This window comes from Procambarus clarkii, chromosome 26, assembly GCF_040958095.1.
Source record: "Procambarus clarkii isolate CNS0578487 chromosome 26, FALCON_Pclarkii_2.0, whole genome shotgun sequence".
Classification (NCBI taxonomy): domain Eukaryota; kingdom Metazoa; phylum Arthropoda; class Malacostraca; order Decapoda; family Cambaridae; genus Procambarus; species Procambarus clarkii.
Genome location: NC_091175.1, coordinates 7,006,880 through 7,026,613, shown reverse-complemented (window position 1 = coordinate 7,026,613; position 19,734 = coordinate 7,006,880). Strand labels below are relative to the sequence as shown.

Here is a 19,734-nt window from a genome sequence, read left to right as displayed (position 1 = left end):
ATTTTCCCCATTTTTATAGTTATTAATTATATTATATAAACATTCACAATCGTTTAATGTTCTTGTTTGTGTTGGCGTCTTGATGTTTTGGGTCAAATTAATAACTTGGAATAAGTGCATAAATGTTGTAATAATTCGTTCGTTGGTATCGTCGAGGAGAACAGATGTTGGCACATGTGTACACCTGTGTCTCAGTAGGACACACCTGTGTCCCCCTCCTTTCCTCAACACCTGACCTGTCTATCTCTATCTGTCTCTGTCTGTCTCTCTTACTCTCTCTCTCTCTCTCTCTCTCTCTCTCTCTCTCTCTCTCTCTCTCTCTCTCTCTCTCTCTCTCTCTCTCTCTCTCTCTCTCTCTCTCTCTCTCTCTCTCTCTCTCTCTCTCTCTCTCTCTCTCTCTCTCTCTCTCTCTCTCATGTTCCAAATGCTCCTGATGGCTGAGCGCCTTGTGTTGTGGTTAAGAAACGACGACATTTCGGTCCAGAACGGACCGAAACGTCGCCTTTTTTTGTTATTTCATGAGGTGTAGTTTGGTGATATCTTCTGCCACGTTACTGTGACTAATCGTCTGCACGAAGATCTCCACCTTGTCCATTACTCAGGTAAATAATGGCTGTCAGACCAGTACAGTAGAGCGGTGTAAGTAGTCAAGATGGGAGCGCCAACTTGTGCCTCAAATAGGGTTTGTGAACCCTTACTGTCAAGAAGAAGGTACGTCATGGACGTATTTCATCTTGTAACACCGGCGGCATAGGCCATGCGTCATCCTTACGTCTGAGCTTAACGTAACACCAGCAACATAGACAATGCGTCAGTTTAACGTAACACCAGCAACATAGACAATGCGTCAGTTTAACGTAACACCAGCAACATAGACAATGCGTCAGTTTAACGTGACACCAGCAACATAGACAATGCGTCAGTTTAACGTGACACCAGCAACATAGACAATGCGTCAGTTTAACGTAACACCAGCGACACAAACCCGCGCGCTCGTCGGCGGGTATATCACTGACAGAACTCTATATATATTTGATCTTCAAAAGGTCCTTCTCAACCGAAGAAGAAGAACTTCCATGCAAATATAGTCGTATATGGTCTCTCCCCCTACCCCCACCCTCTCACCATCAACCACCATCGACCCCCCCTTCTACCACCATCGTCACCATGCAGTGGCCCCAGTACCACCATCGTCACCCTCTGTTGCCACCAGTATCATCACTATTCATACTGTTGTCTTCGGAGCGCCTCCAACACCCTGTAAGACTAAACGACACAACCAAACAAGCATCAAACTACCCAACAACCAAACAAGCGTCAGACCAACAACCAAACAAGCGCCAGACCAACAACCAAACAAGCGTCAGACCAACAACCAAACAAGCGTCAGACCAACAACCAAACAAGCGCCAGACCAACAACCAAACAAGCGCCAGACCAACAACCAAACAAGCGTCAGACCAACAACCAAACAAGCGCCAGACCAACAACCAAACAAGCGCCAGACCAACAACCAAACAAGCGTCAGACCAACAACCAAACAAGCGTCAGACCAACAACCAAACAAGCGTCAGACCAACAACCAAACAAGCGTCAGACCAACAACCAAACAAGCGCCAGACCAACAACCAAACAAGCGTCAGACCAACAACCAAACAAGCGTCAGACCAACAACCAAACAAGCGTCAGACCAACAACCAAACAAGCGCCAGACCAACAACCAAACAAGCGCCAGACCAACAACCAAACAAGCGCCAGACCAACAACCAAACAAGCGCCAGACCACGCGGCTGACCACAGATAATCAACGGTCAACTGGGAGTCAGTTGCCACTTGGTCAAATAATCCTTGACGTCTGTTCGTCAACGTCAACCATCTTCCATCAGCTGTTCAATTATTTGCATTAAGCTCGTGGTTGATGGTTCAATTCTCAATAGACACTGGAATTATTTTTTCATCTGTGGTTAAGTTGGAATTATTTATTTTGTGCAGTTCTGTCAAGGAGTTTGAGTATTAAAATGGTGAGACTTGCTACAATGGCATTGACAAATGCAAGAAACATATTTGTATGATTTTTGTATCACGTGTTAGTGATATTAACTATTTTTTTTTTTCCTTTTTTCTTGTAATTGAAGGAGCAAATTTAAATACCACAGCCAGTAAGGGAAAAACAATATCCATTTTGATTTATGGTTTTCTATAAAGGTTCGTTCTGGACTTACGCGATAATGCTAGTGATTTTCGCTCAAAATAGTTGCCAGATATCATGGTTTTGTCCTTCACTATGGTGTGGTGTAAAGGAATTATTTCTTGGTTATATGATACGGAAAAGCGAGGTAAAAACAACACAGTGTGAATTTATATCATGTCTCCCTAGGCCTAGAAATAGCCCAAATAGTTGAGCCTAGAAATAAGTGTTTTAGTGAGGGAAGATATCGTACAGCGGTGACCCCTCAGTGGGTTCCCTCGCTGCGCCGCGCTGCCAGCCGTCCTCCCGCCGGGGTTCACGTGCACCGGCAGCAGCTGTCCGCCACCACGGCTCCCTCACGCCTCACGCCTCTCGCACCACCTCGGCCTCTCATACATCATCACCTTCTTCCCCTCACGCACTCTGCCCATCCCTGAAACGCACCACGTTCTGACGCACCACGTCCTGACGCACCACGTTCCTGACGCACCACGTTCTGACGCACCACGTCCTGACGCACCACGTCCTGACGCACCACGTTCTGACGCACCACGTCCTGACGCACCACGTTCTGACGCACCAAGTCCTGACGCACCACGTTCTGACACACCCCGTCCTCTCTGAGAGGAGCATATAGAGGACACCACGACGAGTCACTACAGGTAAGTAGATCAAGGAGCATTTAGAGGGTAGCTGAGGTATTGTCTACAGTAAGGATGGTTGGCTTATGTGTTGATATGAATTTTGCTTTAATTTGTAATTCAATGCGTCTGATGTTTTGTATTTAGGCTTCTATATATTGTGTTGATTGAGTTGCCCCTTCAGGTTTTATATATAGAGTTATTAAGGCCCTGACTCAATTACTGACCAACCAGCAAGTATACTTTAGTCCTGACTATTAAGACTTAATTAAGTCTTTAGTCCACTAAAGACTAAGTCTGAGTCTCCTTTAGTACAAGACTAAAGTAGATTCACTGTCTACACACGGAGAAGTGGGGGATAAACGTATTTATTTATTTATTAAGTTTTATTAAAAGTTTTCCCACATTATGCGAGGAACCTGTGTGTATATTAGTGGGTGTCATCCGTCCACACATCCTTCATTCTTCCTGTGATCTGTGTGTGTGTGGAGTTTCAAGCTCAAGGATGTTTATTGAGGTGTAGTTATACTTTGTTTGGGTGTGAACCCATGTCTCTATGTATGTACAGTACTTTTACTTACATAAAAATTATCATTTTTATTATTATTATTATTATTATTATTATTATTATAGGCGAGTATAACCCATAATAATAATAATAATAATAATTATTATTATTATACTCGCTTAGTTGTGCTTCCGGGGTTGAGCTTCGACTCTTTGGTCCCGCCTCTCAACCGTCAATAAACTGCACATATTGGTGCTTAAATAGTTGACGTTGTTGCAAAAGCACTAACGCGCTCATCGTCGCCCAATAATTCCTTGAAGCCATCTTTATATTGTATCCCACCTCTAACGCTGTCCCTCATATATTCCAGCTAAGGGCTATATAATTATACTGGAATAGCGCTTTTCTTATTGCATTATTTACAATGTTAAATCAGGGTATATGTTTTATGAAGAGTGCTCAACTTTCTCGTTTTTTTTAGAGTTTGTCCTAATCAAAAACATCCTCCACGTTTTCTTTGACTTCCTGTTGTCCACTATCTCGAGCGCTTATCTCCCGTCTTCCTAAGGTTTTCTAACTTCAAGAAACTGCGTCTGCACAGTCTGCAATAACTTGGCTGAAAAATGTTGACCAGACCACACACTAGAAAGTGAAGGGACGACGACGTTTCGGTCCGTCCCTTCCGTTCTTCTCCTCACCTTTCTTCTGCCTATTTATTGCCTTCTCTTTCAATCGTCACAATTGACTTGAGAATGGTCCAGGAGGGACCGAAACGTCGTCGTCCCACCACTTTCAAGAAATTGTCATACTAAAGTCCCCTATCCTAACATACCAGAGGACCCAAAACAAAAAACGGGACAGAATGTCAATCTCGCGAGTCGCTACCATTTTCTATAACGACAATTTTTGGCCTTATGTAGAGTATATGTCAAAATGCGACGTTCTATTAGGAAAGTTTAGTTTAATTCATTTATTATGCACCCCATACCCATCCTGTGGGAGGTAGTGGAAAGGGTTACAGAGGCACATATTGGGCTCAGGGACTGAACCCCACAATTCATTTAGCTAAACAAGTTACAATCTTGATGAGCTAGTTACAAATTCAGTATAAGTAGTCACATCAACAATGGGCTCGAGATCGACCACAAGTACAGTTTCTAAATTAAGCAACTGACATATGTGGAGAGTTAGTGCCACAATTGATATGTTTGTCCTGCACACCGCCCCCCATCCTGTGGGCAGCGGTGGATAGGTTACAATCACTTAGTTACTACCTACAGTTAGCAAACTGGGGATATTTGACTAAAATTTCTGGTAGCAGATCATTTTGAATGAAATATTGACACATCGCTGGAACATTGGTTATAGAATTGTCTCTGAATTCACGTATCTTTTCGCACTCCATCACATAGTGACGGAGGGTGTGCGAATAATTTTGTTGACACAGTTTACATTTGGTCAGGTCTACATCGGCAGATAACGAGAATTCCCAGAGATACTTGTAACCGAGTCTAAGCCGAGCAGTAGTAACCTCTAGGAGAGAACAGGTAAAGGTATGACGACATCCCATGCTCGCGCGCGCGCGCTCTCTCTCTCTCTCTCTCTCTCTCTCTCTCTCTCTCTCTCTCTCTCTCTCTCTCTCTCTCTCTCTCTCTCTCTCTCTCTCTCTCTCTCTCTCTCTCTCTCTCTCTCTCTCTCTTCTCTCTTCTCTCTTCTCTCTTCTCTCTTCTCTCTTCTTCTCTCTTCTCTCTTCTCTCTTCTTCTCTCTTCTCTCTTCTCTCTTCTCTCTCTCTCATAGCTCTGTCTAACATAGGTTACTGTTGGAGTGCTCAGTGTTGCAGGGAGATTCATGACCTGCAATGTCACACCAGTTGATGTTTTATGTTCTCCATACATATACTCCTTGCTCCCACATGTTTCATATTTTTATAATAGTGTTTTCTACCCTCTTCGGTGCGATTGGCCTTCTGTTAGCTTGAGTTTCTTGGAGTGGTGCGGTGTTGATAATAGCGATTAGGATACTATGACGTTCCTGGTCTGAGCAGTGCTTCCCTTCCCCAAAGTTATCGCACCAAGCTCCGCCCACAGGCACTTCCTGCTCCCTCCCCACACCCCTCCAACCCTTACCATCAGTGTACACAAGAGATACATACACCGAGAGGTATACCTCACTTCGATGTGCATATACGCTAAGAGTTTCTGAAGAAAGAATTCTAATTGCTGGTTGGTCAGTACTGTATTACGGTAAACTCGCAAATCCTCCCGCGGTGTAAACTCATCACTAAATTAAACTTTTCTCCCATGCTACTCTCACCACATTACCTTCATAATACCCACTCCCTCACTGCCCCCTCACCTCATCCTCCTGTACGCCCGTACACTCATGAGTCTTCCTCTACCCCCCCCCCCCCCCCATCCCTCCCATTGCCACTAATGTCAGTGAAGGAACAAGTGATGAAATTGAAAAAAGGGGAGAACAGATACACAGAGAATGACAAGGTGTGTGAAGAACTCAACAATAGATTCCAGGAGGTCTTCACAATAGAACAAGGAGAAGCCCCTGCACTAAATGCAGGAGGCAAACCAAGCAACCTTGGAGGAATTTGACCTCACCAGTGATGAGGTCAAAAGGTGTCTGCTGGAGCTGGATGTGGCAAAGGCTGTTGGGCCTGACAGAATCTCACCATGGATACTAAAGGAAGGTGCAGAAGCACTAAGTGTACCACTCTCTATGGTGTATAACAGGCCACTGGAAACAGGAGACCTACCATAAACTTGGAAGACAGCTAACGTAGTCCCAATATACAAGAAGGGTGACAGGCAAGAGGCACTGAACTACAGGCCAGTTTCCCTAACTTGTATACCATGCAAGGTGATGGAGAAGATCGTGAGGAAAAGGCACGTAGAGCATCTGGAGGGAAATAACTTTGTTATTTCCACCAACATGGGTTCAGGGATGGTAAATCGTGCCTGACAGGTTTAATAGAATTCAATGACCAGGCAACAAAAATTAGGCAGGAAAGAGAAGGGTGAGCCGACTGCATTTTCCTGGACTGCCAGAAAACCTTTGACACAGTACCCTATAGAAGGCTGTTAAAAAAGTTGGAGCAACAGGCAGGAGTAAAAGGGAAGGTGCTCCAGTGGATAAGGGAATACTTAAGCAACAGGAAACAGCGAGTAACGGTGAGTGGGTAGACATCAGAGTGGCGAGATGTCACCAGCGGAGTCCCACAGGGCTCAGTACTTGGACCCATCCTGTTTCTAATATATGTAAACGATCTTCCGGAGGGTATAGACTCGTTCCTCTCAATGTTTGCTGACGATGCAAAAATTATGAGAAGAATCAAGACGGATGAAGATAGACAGAGACTACAGGATGACCTGGACAAACTGGAGGAATGGTCTAGAAAATGGCTGCTAAAGTTCAACTCAGGATAGTGTAAGGTAATGAAATTAGGCGAAGGGAGCAGGAGGCTGAACACAAGGTACCATCTGGGAGGTGAAATCCTGCAAGAGTCAAATAGAGAAAAAGATCTGGGGGTTGATATCACACCGAACCTGTCCCCAGAGGCCCACATCAAAAGGATATCATCAGCGGCATATGCTAGACTGGCCAACATAAGAACTGCCTTTAGAAACTTGTGTAAGGAATCGTTCAGGACCCTGTATACCACTTATGTCAGACCAATCCTGGAATATGCAGCTCCAGCCTGGAGTCCATACATGGTTAAACACAAGACAAAGTTAGAGAAGATTCAGCGGTATGCCACCAGGCTCGTCCCGGAACTGAGAGGTATGAGCTACGAGGAAAAGCTAAAGGAGCTGAACCTCACGTCCCTGGAAAACAGAAGAGTAAGGGGAGACATGATAACCACCTACAAAATTCTCAGGGGAATTGACAGGGTGGACAAAGACAAACTCTTCAGCACGGGTGGGACACGAACAAGGAGACACAGGTGGAAACTTAGTACCCAGATGAGCCACAGAGACGTTAGAAAGAATTTTTTCAGTGTCAGAGTAGTTAACAAATGGAATGCATTAGGCAGTGATGTGGTGGAGGCTGACTCCATACACAGTTTCAAATGTAGATATGATAGAGCCCAGTAGGCTCAGGAATCTGTACATCAGTTGATTGACAGTTGAGAGGCGGGACCAAAGAGACAAAGCTCAACCCCTGCAAGCACAATTAGGTGAGTAATCCCAATTCACCCCATCAACCCATCAACTCCTCTCCTCTATCCCCCCCCCCCTTACTCCTTCTCCTAACCCTCTTCCCCTCCCACTACACCCTACACTCTCTACTCCTGTTTTGCGGGGAGGGGGTAGAGGATGGAGAGGAACATGTGTAGAGAAAAGTTGGGAAATGGGAAATACAGTATGAGTTATAATTGGAGGCGGGCTGTCCGCCTTGCTGCTACTATGTGTGTGCTTACTTAGTTGTGATTGCGAGGGTTGAGCTTCGGCTCTTTGGTCTCGCCTCTCAACTGTCGATCAACTGGTGTACAGATTCCTGAGAAGGTGTGTGTGTTGGCAGCTAAGTTATCTTTTGTCGTGGAGCTGTGTGTGTGTGAGGTTCTTCACATGTATTTCAACATATACGGATATCTGTAGATGAATACTGTGTAGCATTCACATATATTCTACACACTCAGATGCTATCACACATGTTTTGATATTCTGTTTAAAGACCTGCCCAAAATGCTATGTGTGTTAGTGGCATAACACCAATGCTATGTACTCTCACAACCCAATGCACCTTCTTGTATGTAAATAAATAAATAAATAAAGTATATTAAATTTTTGTTCTTGGTATACTACTGCCAAATACATTTATTATTACTGTTCATCATATATTATTGCACTGTACTGTACTATACCTTTTAAATAAGCATATTATGTTTGTCACAGGCTTGGCAGCAGCATATAATGACAGCCTTCTGGAAATGGAGTGCATCTATAATGTTTGTGCTTATCTTTGTCTGTAGCTGCTTAGGCCAGGGTAAGGAAATATTATCATTATTTATTTATTTTATTTAAAAAAAAGAGAGAGAGAGAAAGTACTCTCTCTTTTTTCTTTTTTTTCTTTTTCTCTTAAACAAGGTATAATAAATTTGTATTTATCCAAGTAATGATTATTTTTTTGCAAGCCAATATGTCTGCACCTTTAAATTCAATAAGTACTATACAGTACAGTATGTAAGATGCAATAATAAAGTGTTTATTAAGCACAAAATATTTATACTGTGGTTTTTATCTCAATATACATGAAGATAAATATATAATAAATTTTGTTATTTAAAACAAAATAAAGGCAGTCAATGTTTGATGACGGGCGCCTGATAACTGAGTGGATGGCGCTTCGGATTCGTAGTCCTGAGGTTCCGGGTTCGATCCCCGGTGGAAGCGGAGACAAATAGGCAAAAAGTTTTTTTCACCCAAATGCCCCTGTTACCTAACAGTAAATAGGTACCTGGGAGTTAGACAGCTGCTTTGGGCTGCTTCCTGGGGGGGTGTAACAAGGAGGAGGCCTGGTCGAGGACCGGGCCGTGGGGACGCTAAGCCCCGAAATCATCTCGAGATAACCTCAAGATAACTAATTGTTCTTTAATTGTATAAGTAGAGGATAATTGTAACTGTAGAGGATGACATAGAGGGGTGCATACTTTTCTTAGGTTATAGACCCAATTTACAAATTTAGCTTTGAGCTTTCCTTTCCATCACTTTAACACTGCAGATTGGCACTATGGACGTCAACAAAGTCAAGACTCTGCAGCACATAATCAGCATGGAGGAGGTAGAGGTGTGGGGAGCCGATTCAGAAACCACGAGGATGGTGGGGATGATAGTCGCTTGCTGACACAGGAAGAGAGGAGAAGGATGCGGCAGGAGCGGAGACAGGAAAGGCTTGAGAGAAGGTATGAATGTTAAATATAAAATGGTTAAAATGATTTTAAGAAATTTGTGATGAATTATCACCTTGAAATTTAGTACTAGAAGGTTGCACAATGAAGGAGCTGTGAGTGCCTTAGAGTCCAAGGGTACATTTTCTCATATGAATATTATGATTCATTGTCACAGATAACTAAACATTTTCAAAAAAGAAATAATGTGCATTGTGGAAAAGTTGATAAAAAGTGAATATAATGATTAGTCCATGCACTGCAATGCTTAGTGGTTGAATAACTTTACCACATGAAACCTATACAAAATGTAGTTACTTTTAAGTTATGCCCATAATGCTTTATGTGCTAGTGGCTTTATTAAATATGTATCTATGTAACTACTGAATTAATTACTACTGTATATCATATTCTTCTGCATACTTTTAAAATTCAATTATTATTATTCCATTCAATTCAATGTTTATTAAAAAGAATGTGTGTACAAAGAACATGAGAGTAATGTACAATTGAAGGGACAGGAGCACATATTAATGAAGTCACTAATTATGCAAAATGTTTCCTGCGAAATATAACATAGACAAAAAAGTGAACTTAAAGTGTGAGGGGGTAAAATGCTTAATACTAAGGAGAAGTAAGTTAACAAAATGAGAACACTCTTCGAAAATAACAAATGAATACAAAAAAAAAGGTGATACTTAAAGATGACAGGCATAGACTATTATTATTATTATTATTATAGTTTTATTATTACTGTATTATTATTACTAGTATTATTATTATAGTACAGTATTATTACCAGTATAAAGGATGCAATGAAACATGAAGTGATGACACATTCATGCAAAGGAAAAAGATTGTGATTTTACATGATTTACTTTCTTTTGAATTCAGCTACATTTACACTTTAGTTTAAAAAAAAGCTAATTACCATATACAAATTTGCTAAGAAACATTAATGGAATAGGGCAGAAATATTTTAATTCAAACTCACTAGACCCCCCTAGATATTACTTCAAAATTAAGTAGGCTAAACAGGATGTAACTTTTGTTTTTTAATTACAGTAACAAGCATAGATATACACAGCAATGTGCTGCTATCCTATTCTATATGAAAGATTACACAGTGTAGATAAAAAAAACTAGCTATAAGTTCATCTAATATTCCCATCTCACAGAATGGTTAGTCATACATGGAATCAGGGGAGAAAATACCTGCCTCAGTACAAAAAACAAATTGAGGTACAGTATGTTCATTAGTAAAATGTGAAATTTCAGATTAAGCAACTCCTTTTATTTGAAACAAAAGGATTTATTTTGATGACTTAAGCAGGTCATCATTTGAACTGCTTGAAAACATTATATTGTATTTTTACTTAATGTGTATGCAGTACATGTGTGTGTGCCTAAAACTACAATTGTAAAATGTTACTTCATGACTAAATGTCTTATCAGGGATGAACGGAGGCGACAAAAGCAGGATGGCCGGAGAATAGGTCATGAACCAAGACATGAAGAACCCATTGATGTGGTAGATTTAGCATGGCTGAGGGCTAACCTTTCTTCCCTCTGGAGAGAGTTTCGAGCTTTCACTAAACACCAGGTCAGTGAGCTCAGATGGCACATTGCAAAGCAATGAATTACAGTATATTGAGTATTTTCCCAAGTTAGCCTCTCTTCATTTACTAAAATTTACCTGAGGACCACTGACACTAGTGGCCTCAATGAGGATAAGAAGCCAGTAGCTTGTCAAAGGTCCCTCCACGTGTCCTGATGATTTTTTCCGGCTGGATTTTAAAGTTCAGCAGAATTTTGACATTTATGGCTTCGGCGGGTAGGCACTTCCATGGGTTTATAACTCTGTGGGTGAAAAAGCATCGTGCTTACATTCTTATAAAGCCACTAGCACGCATAGCATTTTGGGCGGGTCCTTAATCCGAATTTTTCCTCGGAACATCACCCGCCAAATCATTTAATGCTGACAAATGTAAGGTTTTGAGGCTTGGTTATGATAATAGAGTTACAAGATACGAGCTAGATGGTGCTGAGATTGCGAAATCGGACTGCAAAAGGGATCTTGGAGTTATGATTAATAAGAATTTAAAACCAAAAATTAATGCATAAATGTTCGTAATAAGGCAAATAGGACACTGGGATTTATTTATCGAAGCGTTAGTAACACGACACCTGGTGTTGTTCTTCAGCTATAGCTTGCTCTTGTTGGACCCCATTTAGATTATGCAGTTCAGTTCTCATCATCATACTATAGAATAGATATAAATTCACTAGAACGCGTCCGGCGTAGGATGATAAAGTTAATCCCGCAAATTAGAAACCTGTCACATGAAGAAAAATTGACAAAGTTTAAATTACATTCTCTGGAAAGGCAAAGAATTTGAGGTGACATGATAGAGGTGTACAAGTGGATGAATGGACATAACAAAGAAGCTATTAATAAGGTATTAAAAGTATCAACACAAGACAAGAACATGAAACAATGGGTATAAATTGGATAAGTTTAGATTTTGGAAAGACCTGGGTAAATACTAGTTCAGTAACAGGGTTGTTGATTTGTGGAACCAATTACCGCATAACATAATAGAAGTAGGATCCCTTGATTGTTTCAAGAGTGGGTTAGACATATATATTAATGGGATTTTGTGGATATAAATAGGAGCTGCCTTGTGTGGGCCAATAGGCCTTCTGCAGTTATCTTCATTCTTATGTTCTTATGTACAGTTAAGGATTGACGTCGTCAAACATCCCCAGTCAGGATACGAACAAAGGCCTCAATAGGGGCCTACGGACTTCCTGTGATTTCAGTAGAGATCTGGTGTATGTCTTTTTACAGGTCTTTGGTTGTCCAGTGGTAGAGTACGCAACTAGCAATGCCAGGGTTGTAAGTTCACGCCATCTCATAGCCCTAGTAGATTTTCTCATTGATATATATCACATTAATGTGATTTCTATGTGTTTCTGAAGTTGGGGTGTAAGGTAGAGGACCACTTGGCCTTTCCATCCGAATGCTTGTGGGTCATACATAAAAACTTGGACTGGCTTCAGTAGGAGCTTCCAGACTTCCTGTAATTTCAGTAAAAATTCATTTGTATGATTTTTCAAGTCTTTGGTGATCCAGTGGTAGAGTACGTGATTGGCAATGCCAGGATCCTAGGTTCACGCCACCTCATAGCCCTGGTGGATTTTCTAATTGATATCTATCACGTTAGTGTGATTCGTATGTGATACTGTACACTGTACTGGTATTTTTATTTATTTATTTTTTAAATTAGATATAATGTTTTTCTTTCCTCAGGGACATGGACATACAAACCGTGGTTCTCTAGCAAGAGAACGCAGTGAGCACTCGGGAGCTAGTGAGGTTACAGAAGATCATGCCTCTTGCCCTACTGGAGTAGATGGTTGTCGCGGCAATGGAGGCCAGATCTGCAGTGGGCATGGAAAGTGCTCATGTGGTCATTGTCAATGCAACTCTGATTACTATGGCAGTACCTGCCAATGTAGTGATCATACATGTGATTTGTGAGTCTGTTTGTAGTTATAAATTATAATTGTATAATATTACTTTACAGTTTAATACAGTACATATATTATTAGCTCCAAATTATATTAATCTGACATGCTATTAAAAATAGGTAAATTTTATAAATTATGCATTTGACATTATTAGATAAATATATCATACTCACAATTTTCATATACTGTATTGCATTCATTTTCCATAGAATGAACTATTATTATTATTATTATTATTATTATTATTATTATTATTATTATTATTATTATTATTATTATTATTATTATAGATATGATGGAATGCCGTGTGGTGGACCAAGTCGCGGCCAGTGTCGTTGTGGAGGGTGTGTGTGTCGACCTGGTTATGCTGGAGAAGCATGCAATTGCCCCACTCAAACTCAGACATGTATGTCTCCAGGGAACAATAGCATATGTTCCAATAAAGGGAAGTGTGTGTGTGGAAGATGCAACTGTGGAGATGGGTAGGTTATTCATATTACACATCAATATCTAACAGTATATTCTAACAGTATTCTAACTATACACATTAATATAACAGAACCCATGAGCACCACACCAGAAACAAATACAGTTTTGATATTCCAAGAGTACGACTTAATCAAAATAGAAATGCTCTACAAATCAAGGGACCCAGAATGTGGAATGACCTTCCCAATCATGTTAAAGACTGTATCTCTCCCAACCAATTTAAGATAAAAACGAAGCACTACCTAATAAATTCCCTGTAACCTACCTTACCCTTTTATGTCTGGGGTAAACCCATGTCTGTTTTTTTTTTTTTTTAACACTGCTGTTTGTTGACCTAATTATATTTGTGCTGCTTTTTCAGCCATGTTCCCCCTTTCCTATTTTTATTTTTATTTGTTCTCAACACATTTTATACTTTAAACTCAATTAGTATTAAGTTTTAGTCTTTAATGTTTTTCCTGCCCGAAACGCTTTGCGTAATAGTGGCTTTAGGCTTTGTATGTACCTACACTCAGGTGAGGTGTAGGACTGGTAATATAAGCAGTTGATAGCAAATCATCATCAATCTAATCTCAAGAGTGATTCAGTACAGGCGCTTGAGTGATATCACACATCTTTAACATTCACCAACAACAATGTAACACTTGACATGTCCAGTACCTACCCCTCACAGGACACTTCAGCCTGGACACAGGGCAAACAGTCAGATTCCAGCCGCATCGAGCTCCACGCTCTAGTCCCGCACTCAGCTCCTCGACTCCGCCCGCATTCAGTGTCACACTCTACACACTCCCCCTCGCATCCGAGCTGCTCTCTATTACCGACCTCAATCAGCTCTCTGCCCTGTTCCAGGCTTCATCTCAATTTCTATAACACTTCATTACATTGCCAACAAACCAGCTGCTATAACCAAGACTATACTAAATAAATATAAAAAACCACTAAACTCTGTGTGTTTAATCAACCGAATACGTACACATAAACATACATTATAAACTATTTTTACTTCCTACATTTCTATTTTGCTCTGAGCTTATTTTTTTCCATAGGTACAAAGGAATGTTTTGTGAGGATACTGTATATGCAGCTGGAGTGTGTGAAAAACTGAAGCCTTGTGTTCTTTGTAAGGCTTGGAAACGAGAGTTCTCTACATGCCACCAATGTCAGATCACAGTCACTGCTGTGGATATTCTGGGTAAGTATCCTCAACAAACTTCAAATATGTTCTGAGTTCATTATTAATCAGACTGCATGGCATCAGGAGCCCAAAATGAAGATTGTTGTTCCTGTTATTACAATTAACCCTTCAAGGTCACTTATCGTCATATAATTTGTTGATTCATTAGTTACTATTGTCTGGTTGGACTGCCCACAGGATGGGTATGGAGGGTGCATAATAAATTAACTAAACTTAAAAACTATCATCTGGTTTTATACAAATTATGTAAATATGGTTAGAATTCATCTACAATGTATAGAAGTACAGTAGTGGAATTGACCAAGACCCATGCAAAAACTCTGCTGTCATTTTGTAATTGCTTACTGTGCAACAAGGTTATTGCACAGTAACTTACAGCTAGTGGCTTACAGTTAATGTCAAATCAAAATTGGGTGTTTCTCACTGGTGTTTGAATGTATTTCAGGATGGTAATACCACACAGAATTGCAGCAAAGGAGTGGGTTGCAAAACATTTCCTTTTAGCAATACCAGGAACAGGTTTAAATACAATGTGTGTAATTATTACATTGTAGTATTCAGTCACTGTTTTTTCCAATTATGTTGAACTTTCTCCAAAGCAGAAATCTCTATACCTGGATACAATAGTCCAGATGGGGGGGGGGGGGGCCACACCAGAGACTTGTACAGCTGAATGACCACCTTCTTTTTCTTAAAGCCAAAGTTCATTTGATTATTCTTATTTTATTTTTACTCCGGCTCCTACTTGTTAAGCAACTTTTAATTACTGTACTGGTTGGTGGATCATAACTCCTAGGTTTGACTGTTTTTCAATATGCTGCATGACCATGTTGTTAATATGATAGTTATAATGTGCCTGGTTATACCCAAAATCCAATGTTTTGCACGAGTTACATCATCATTGCAACCTCACTCTCTCTCAACTCACCTGCTTCCCTCTCTCACATTACAACTGATGTGTTATCACCACTCTTTCCCTATTTCATCCGCTGTTTACTCAACTTCATTCAGGAAGACCCTATTGTTACCTCAAAGAATAAAGATTCACTGATCATCCACACTTCCGTGGAAATAAACATTCTAGTTTGGCAGCAGGAAGCTGCTTCTGAAAACTTTCCCTGTTAAGACTACTCAATAACTCGGTCGATAGAGCTTCAGCCTTACACACATTGGGTCCACAGTTCGAGTCACCTAGAGCCCAGGTGAATGGAACAGTACTGTACTTCATACCTAACATGGTTTTCAGTTTTGTGCTTTCTGGTAAATTATAATATTTCTAGTGAAATATTTGATGTAAGTCTATTACTTATGTAAACAATGTTGCAGAACCATCAATGACAACTTGTGTGATGGTTAACTCTGGCTGCATTCTCAAGTATTCATACATACTACAAGCTTTGGATACATACACTGTTCTTGTGGAAAGAAATAATGTAAGTATGTAAATACTCACCACAAAATTGTTAAGGATGTGATATTGAATAAAGAATTTAAAGTAAATATTTTTGCCTTTTAATTAATTTTCTAAATATCTGTATTTTAATTGATGTAGATGGCTTTGGGATTGTCATTTATTGCAGCAATTGTTTAGCTTATTTACATCTCTATGGCTGCAACTACAGTTATTTATTTCAATCTTTTCTAATTCTAACTAATTTGCAAAAGAAGTAAGGATGCTGTAAATATTTTTTAAGTGGGGTATAATAAAATATAAGTACATTAACTGGTGAAAAAGAAGCTTATGGTAAATATGTCAGCATTGCATCAGTGTTCGTTCTCTTTAGAAATCTTGTTTATTGACATACCGTTATATTATCTACTATAGTACAGTACAGTACAGTACAGTGTGATGCAAAAAATATGCACTTCATTGCAATGTAAACCCTAAAACTAATGAATGATTTTCCTATCTAAGCAATTTTTCAGAATTTAGAGCAGAGGCCTGAACTTTCAAAATGTAGGGGCAAATTCCAGACTGACTCTGCATTGTTAATACTCTGATCATATTTTTTTTTTTATCTGGCTGCCCTATTTTTTTGTCTTTAACATTAAATTTTCTGGGCGGGAAGGAAAACTCGCACATAATATGGGGGGGGGGGATTTGTTTATTAGTTATAAATAATTTTACAAATACAGTATTACATTTAGAAATATTAATTGAATTGCACCTTTCTTATTACATTTATAAATAGGTGGATTAATCCTCGTTAAATACAATTTGCATGTACCTAGCAATGTACATTTTTGCCGCTACTCATTTCAGCAGTGTAAATTTATTGTTAGTAAAGCTTTAAACATGTTCTTGAATAATTAGCTAGCTAGCTGTGTTACTGCAGTTAACTAGTGTATCAATTTGGGTTTCCGGCGGAGAACCCCCCCCCTCCATGTACCACAGGATATTTTAAGAGCATAAAATCAGAAGTGCCCCTTGAGTTCACCCCGTGTAAAGAGGCCAGGAAGCATTGGGTCTCACGAGGAGGGTGGTATTTTTGCTTGAGGTGCAGTCGGTGGACAGTGGTTGCCTCCTCTACTGCCTGCGGTTTAAGTAGCCCGGTTTGTTGCGCGCCACCTGGCGCAACTCGATAGACTTATGTTTTCCTTTTCCCAGAAATTTCTCTGCTTTACAAGCAGTGTCCATATATCTGCTCATGTTTAAAAAAAATGTAACATTTTATGTTAGAAAAAAACAGCATTGAATAGAATGAAACTCAATTTTCTGGGTGAGCCCCGGAGGCTCACTGACACCCTCCCTCCCTCCGGTCGGCGGTTTTCATAGTTCAAGAACTGGAGTGGTGGGCAGCTCCCTTTCCCTCCCTTTGGGGGGGGTTAGGGCTAATGAGCGGGAGTGGTAGTTGCATGAAGAAGTATTGCCTGTTTGTGTTCTTTCTTGGGGAGGTATTTTGATCTTTTAGGACGCAGATTGCATAGTGCAATCAGACAGTGCTTTATTTTGATTCACCTACCTTTCTGGGTTCTTTCCTGGTCAATGGCATTCATGACATACTTTAAATGTAAAGTACATATAGGCCATTGCTCCCTGCGCCTCTCTGAGGGGCCAGGTTCTGGCTCGTGGTCCCCGGTAGGCAAAGGACTCCTGTGACTGATGATCCCAAACTAATATAACACTATATCAGTTCGGATAGCTTCCGGAAGCTGATAGGGCTTCCCACAGAAATCCTTGTTTGTTTATTATTTGAATGTGTAAGCATGTGAAAATATATATTCTATCATCATAGGTAATAAACAAAAACTAAACTTGCCGTAATAATACTAATGCAAGGTTTTTATAAGCTACAGATCTTGTAATGTCCAGAAGTTGTCCAGAATGATAAAGTCAAAATATTTAATTTTAACAGAATTTTATTATGTAATATAATTTAAAATATAAAAAGGCTGTAATTTTTGTTGTATTAACTGTATACTGTATATAACACCTCCACAGGAATGTCCGCCTCAAATTGACTAAGCAGAACTCTCAAGATAATAATCCACAAATGCAGGTCAGAGTGAGTTGTCTCAACGATGAGCAGAACTTGTGTTGCCAGCGTTACAAAAGAAGACCCACAGTGTTACGAAAGAAGACCCACGTAATTGTATTCATTGTTCTGAAGCAAATGTTGCCATGTTCTAATTACAGAGTGTATATCTAGTTATACACAGTAGTACAGTATATTGATTTCAATTCATTCAAGTAATTCAATAATATATTACTTATGTCCATGGTCACAATGACAAATGGTACAAAAATATTAACCAATTCACAAATAGGGTTATATAAGTATATATTAGACATATACTGTATATATATATATATTATATACAGCTATAAATTTTCTAAAAGATTTTTTAAATACTTTTACAGTGAAATTTCAACACAACAAATTTCAAATTTCTAGATGTCGCCTTCCATTGTCAGCACAGTGTTTGATCCGTGTCCGTGTTCTCTTAGTCATTTTCTTCCATATTAAAAGCTGAATTTTATAAATGTCCCTGATGACTGCTTTTAGGTCCTCAACATTCATGAGCCACCATTGAGAGATCTCATTCACAATGTCCTCAATTATATATGAAAATTAACCTTAGATTGTGTGATTACCAAGATTTAATCATATATTTGATGTACAGTACGGTACATACAAATTATATCAATATTTGTTGGAAATTGTAGATATGAATAAATTTTGACAAATTTTTCAGAATTAAAATTGAGGGAAAAACAAATGTGCAAAGATTTTAAAGTTGGGCTCATTTACTGAGCTACTGTAGTTGTTATATTCATGGTTATGGTCAATTTTCTGCAGATGCATTTGACTTTCACAAGACTAAAAGGCTTTACCAAATCTTTGCCACTTTATCATTCTGACTTTAAACATGATTCATTGATTTTTTATTTAATATGTACTTAGATATTACAACACATTCATTCAAGGTTTCATTTTGCTAAATAGTTTTCTATCACAAAATTCAACAAGACTACATATTATTGTAATTTTATGTTTATTTATGTTACTCTTTTTTTATATTTCTTAACTGTTTTAGACACCTGAATGTAAATAGCTTTGTAGACCAGTGTGCATCGTGTTTGGGTCAGGGAAGACTGGGGAAGCCCTGGTAGCTTCAGGGAGCCACCAGAAAGAGACATTTCATTACATTCAATGCTGTTTTTGTTTTTTTAACCTGTAAGAAAGTTAGTGTCACACATGTAGAGGTAGCACTACAGATAGTTAACCCCTGAAACATTTGCAGTTATTGATCAGATTTACTTCCCTAATAGTCACACGATACAACTTTTTTTGGGGGGATGAGGGGTGTAAGAGAGGGGAGAGGCCAAAAGTTAGTCGCTTGCTCCACGAATGTGTCAGCACATTGGGTTGGTAGAATAAATACGAAATATGGGTTGACAGTTCTTGTTTAATACTAGAGCTTCATGAAGATGAATTTACATGCTATTAGTAGCATGAATGTACCTGTATTTTGTATTAGTTTAAGTTCATTTGTATCCCAGTTCTTAAGAACAGATTTTCTACTTTTAGCATTTAATTACTGTACAACTCTCCAATAAATATATTCTATTGTGTCTTATTACAATTAATAATAATAAAATGTATATATGGTAATTCGAGATTATTAGTTATCCTCCATGATGGATTTGTATGAAAATGAAGCAGTAAATGTAATGAAATATGTTTTTCTGGTGGGACTTCCAGTAACTTACCAGGCTAAGAGCTGGTACTGTCAAGCCTTAGCTGATAACACCAGGCCTTGGAGGCCTATCC

The 19,734-nt window shown here is 39.4% G+C and overlaps 1 protein-coding gene across 4 annotated transcripts; it reads left to right on the top strand.

Moving 5' to 3' along the window:
- The first annotated feature begins 2,505 nt into the window (after positions 1-2,505).
- LOC123756722 (integrin beta pat-3) lies at positions 2,506-19,575 on the top strand. Of its 4 annotated transcripts, none has more exons than XM_045739991.2 (9): positions 2,506-2,850; positions 8,246-8,336; positions 9,072-9,252; positions 10,693-10,840; positions 12,551-12,777; positions 13,062-13,253; positions 14,310-14,455; positions 15,785-15,891; positions 17,901-19,575. In XM_045739991.2, the coding sequence occupies exons 2-9, from the start codon at positions 8,264-8,266 to the stop codon at positions 17,922-17,924; spliced, it is 1,098 nt and encodes a 365-aa protein (XP_045595947.1). In that variant the 5' UTR covers positions 2,506-2,850; positions 8,246-8,263; the 3' UTR covers positions 17,925-19,575. The 4 variants fall into 4 exon arrangements, with proteins under 4 accessions (XP_045595947.1, XP_045595948.1, XP_045595949.1 ...); XM_045739992.2 differs by lacking the exon at positions 2,506-2,850 and adding an exon at positions 5,434-5,564; XM_045739993.2 differs by lacking the exon at positions 2,506-2,850 and adding an exon at positions 5,476-5,498.
- The last annotated feature ends 159 nt before the right edge of the window (positions 19,576-19,734 follow it).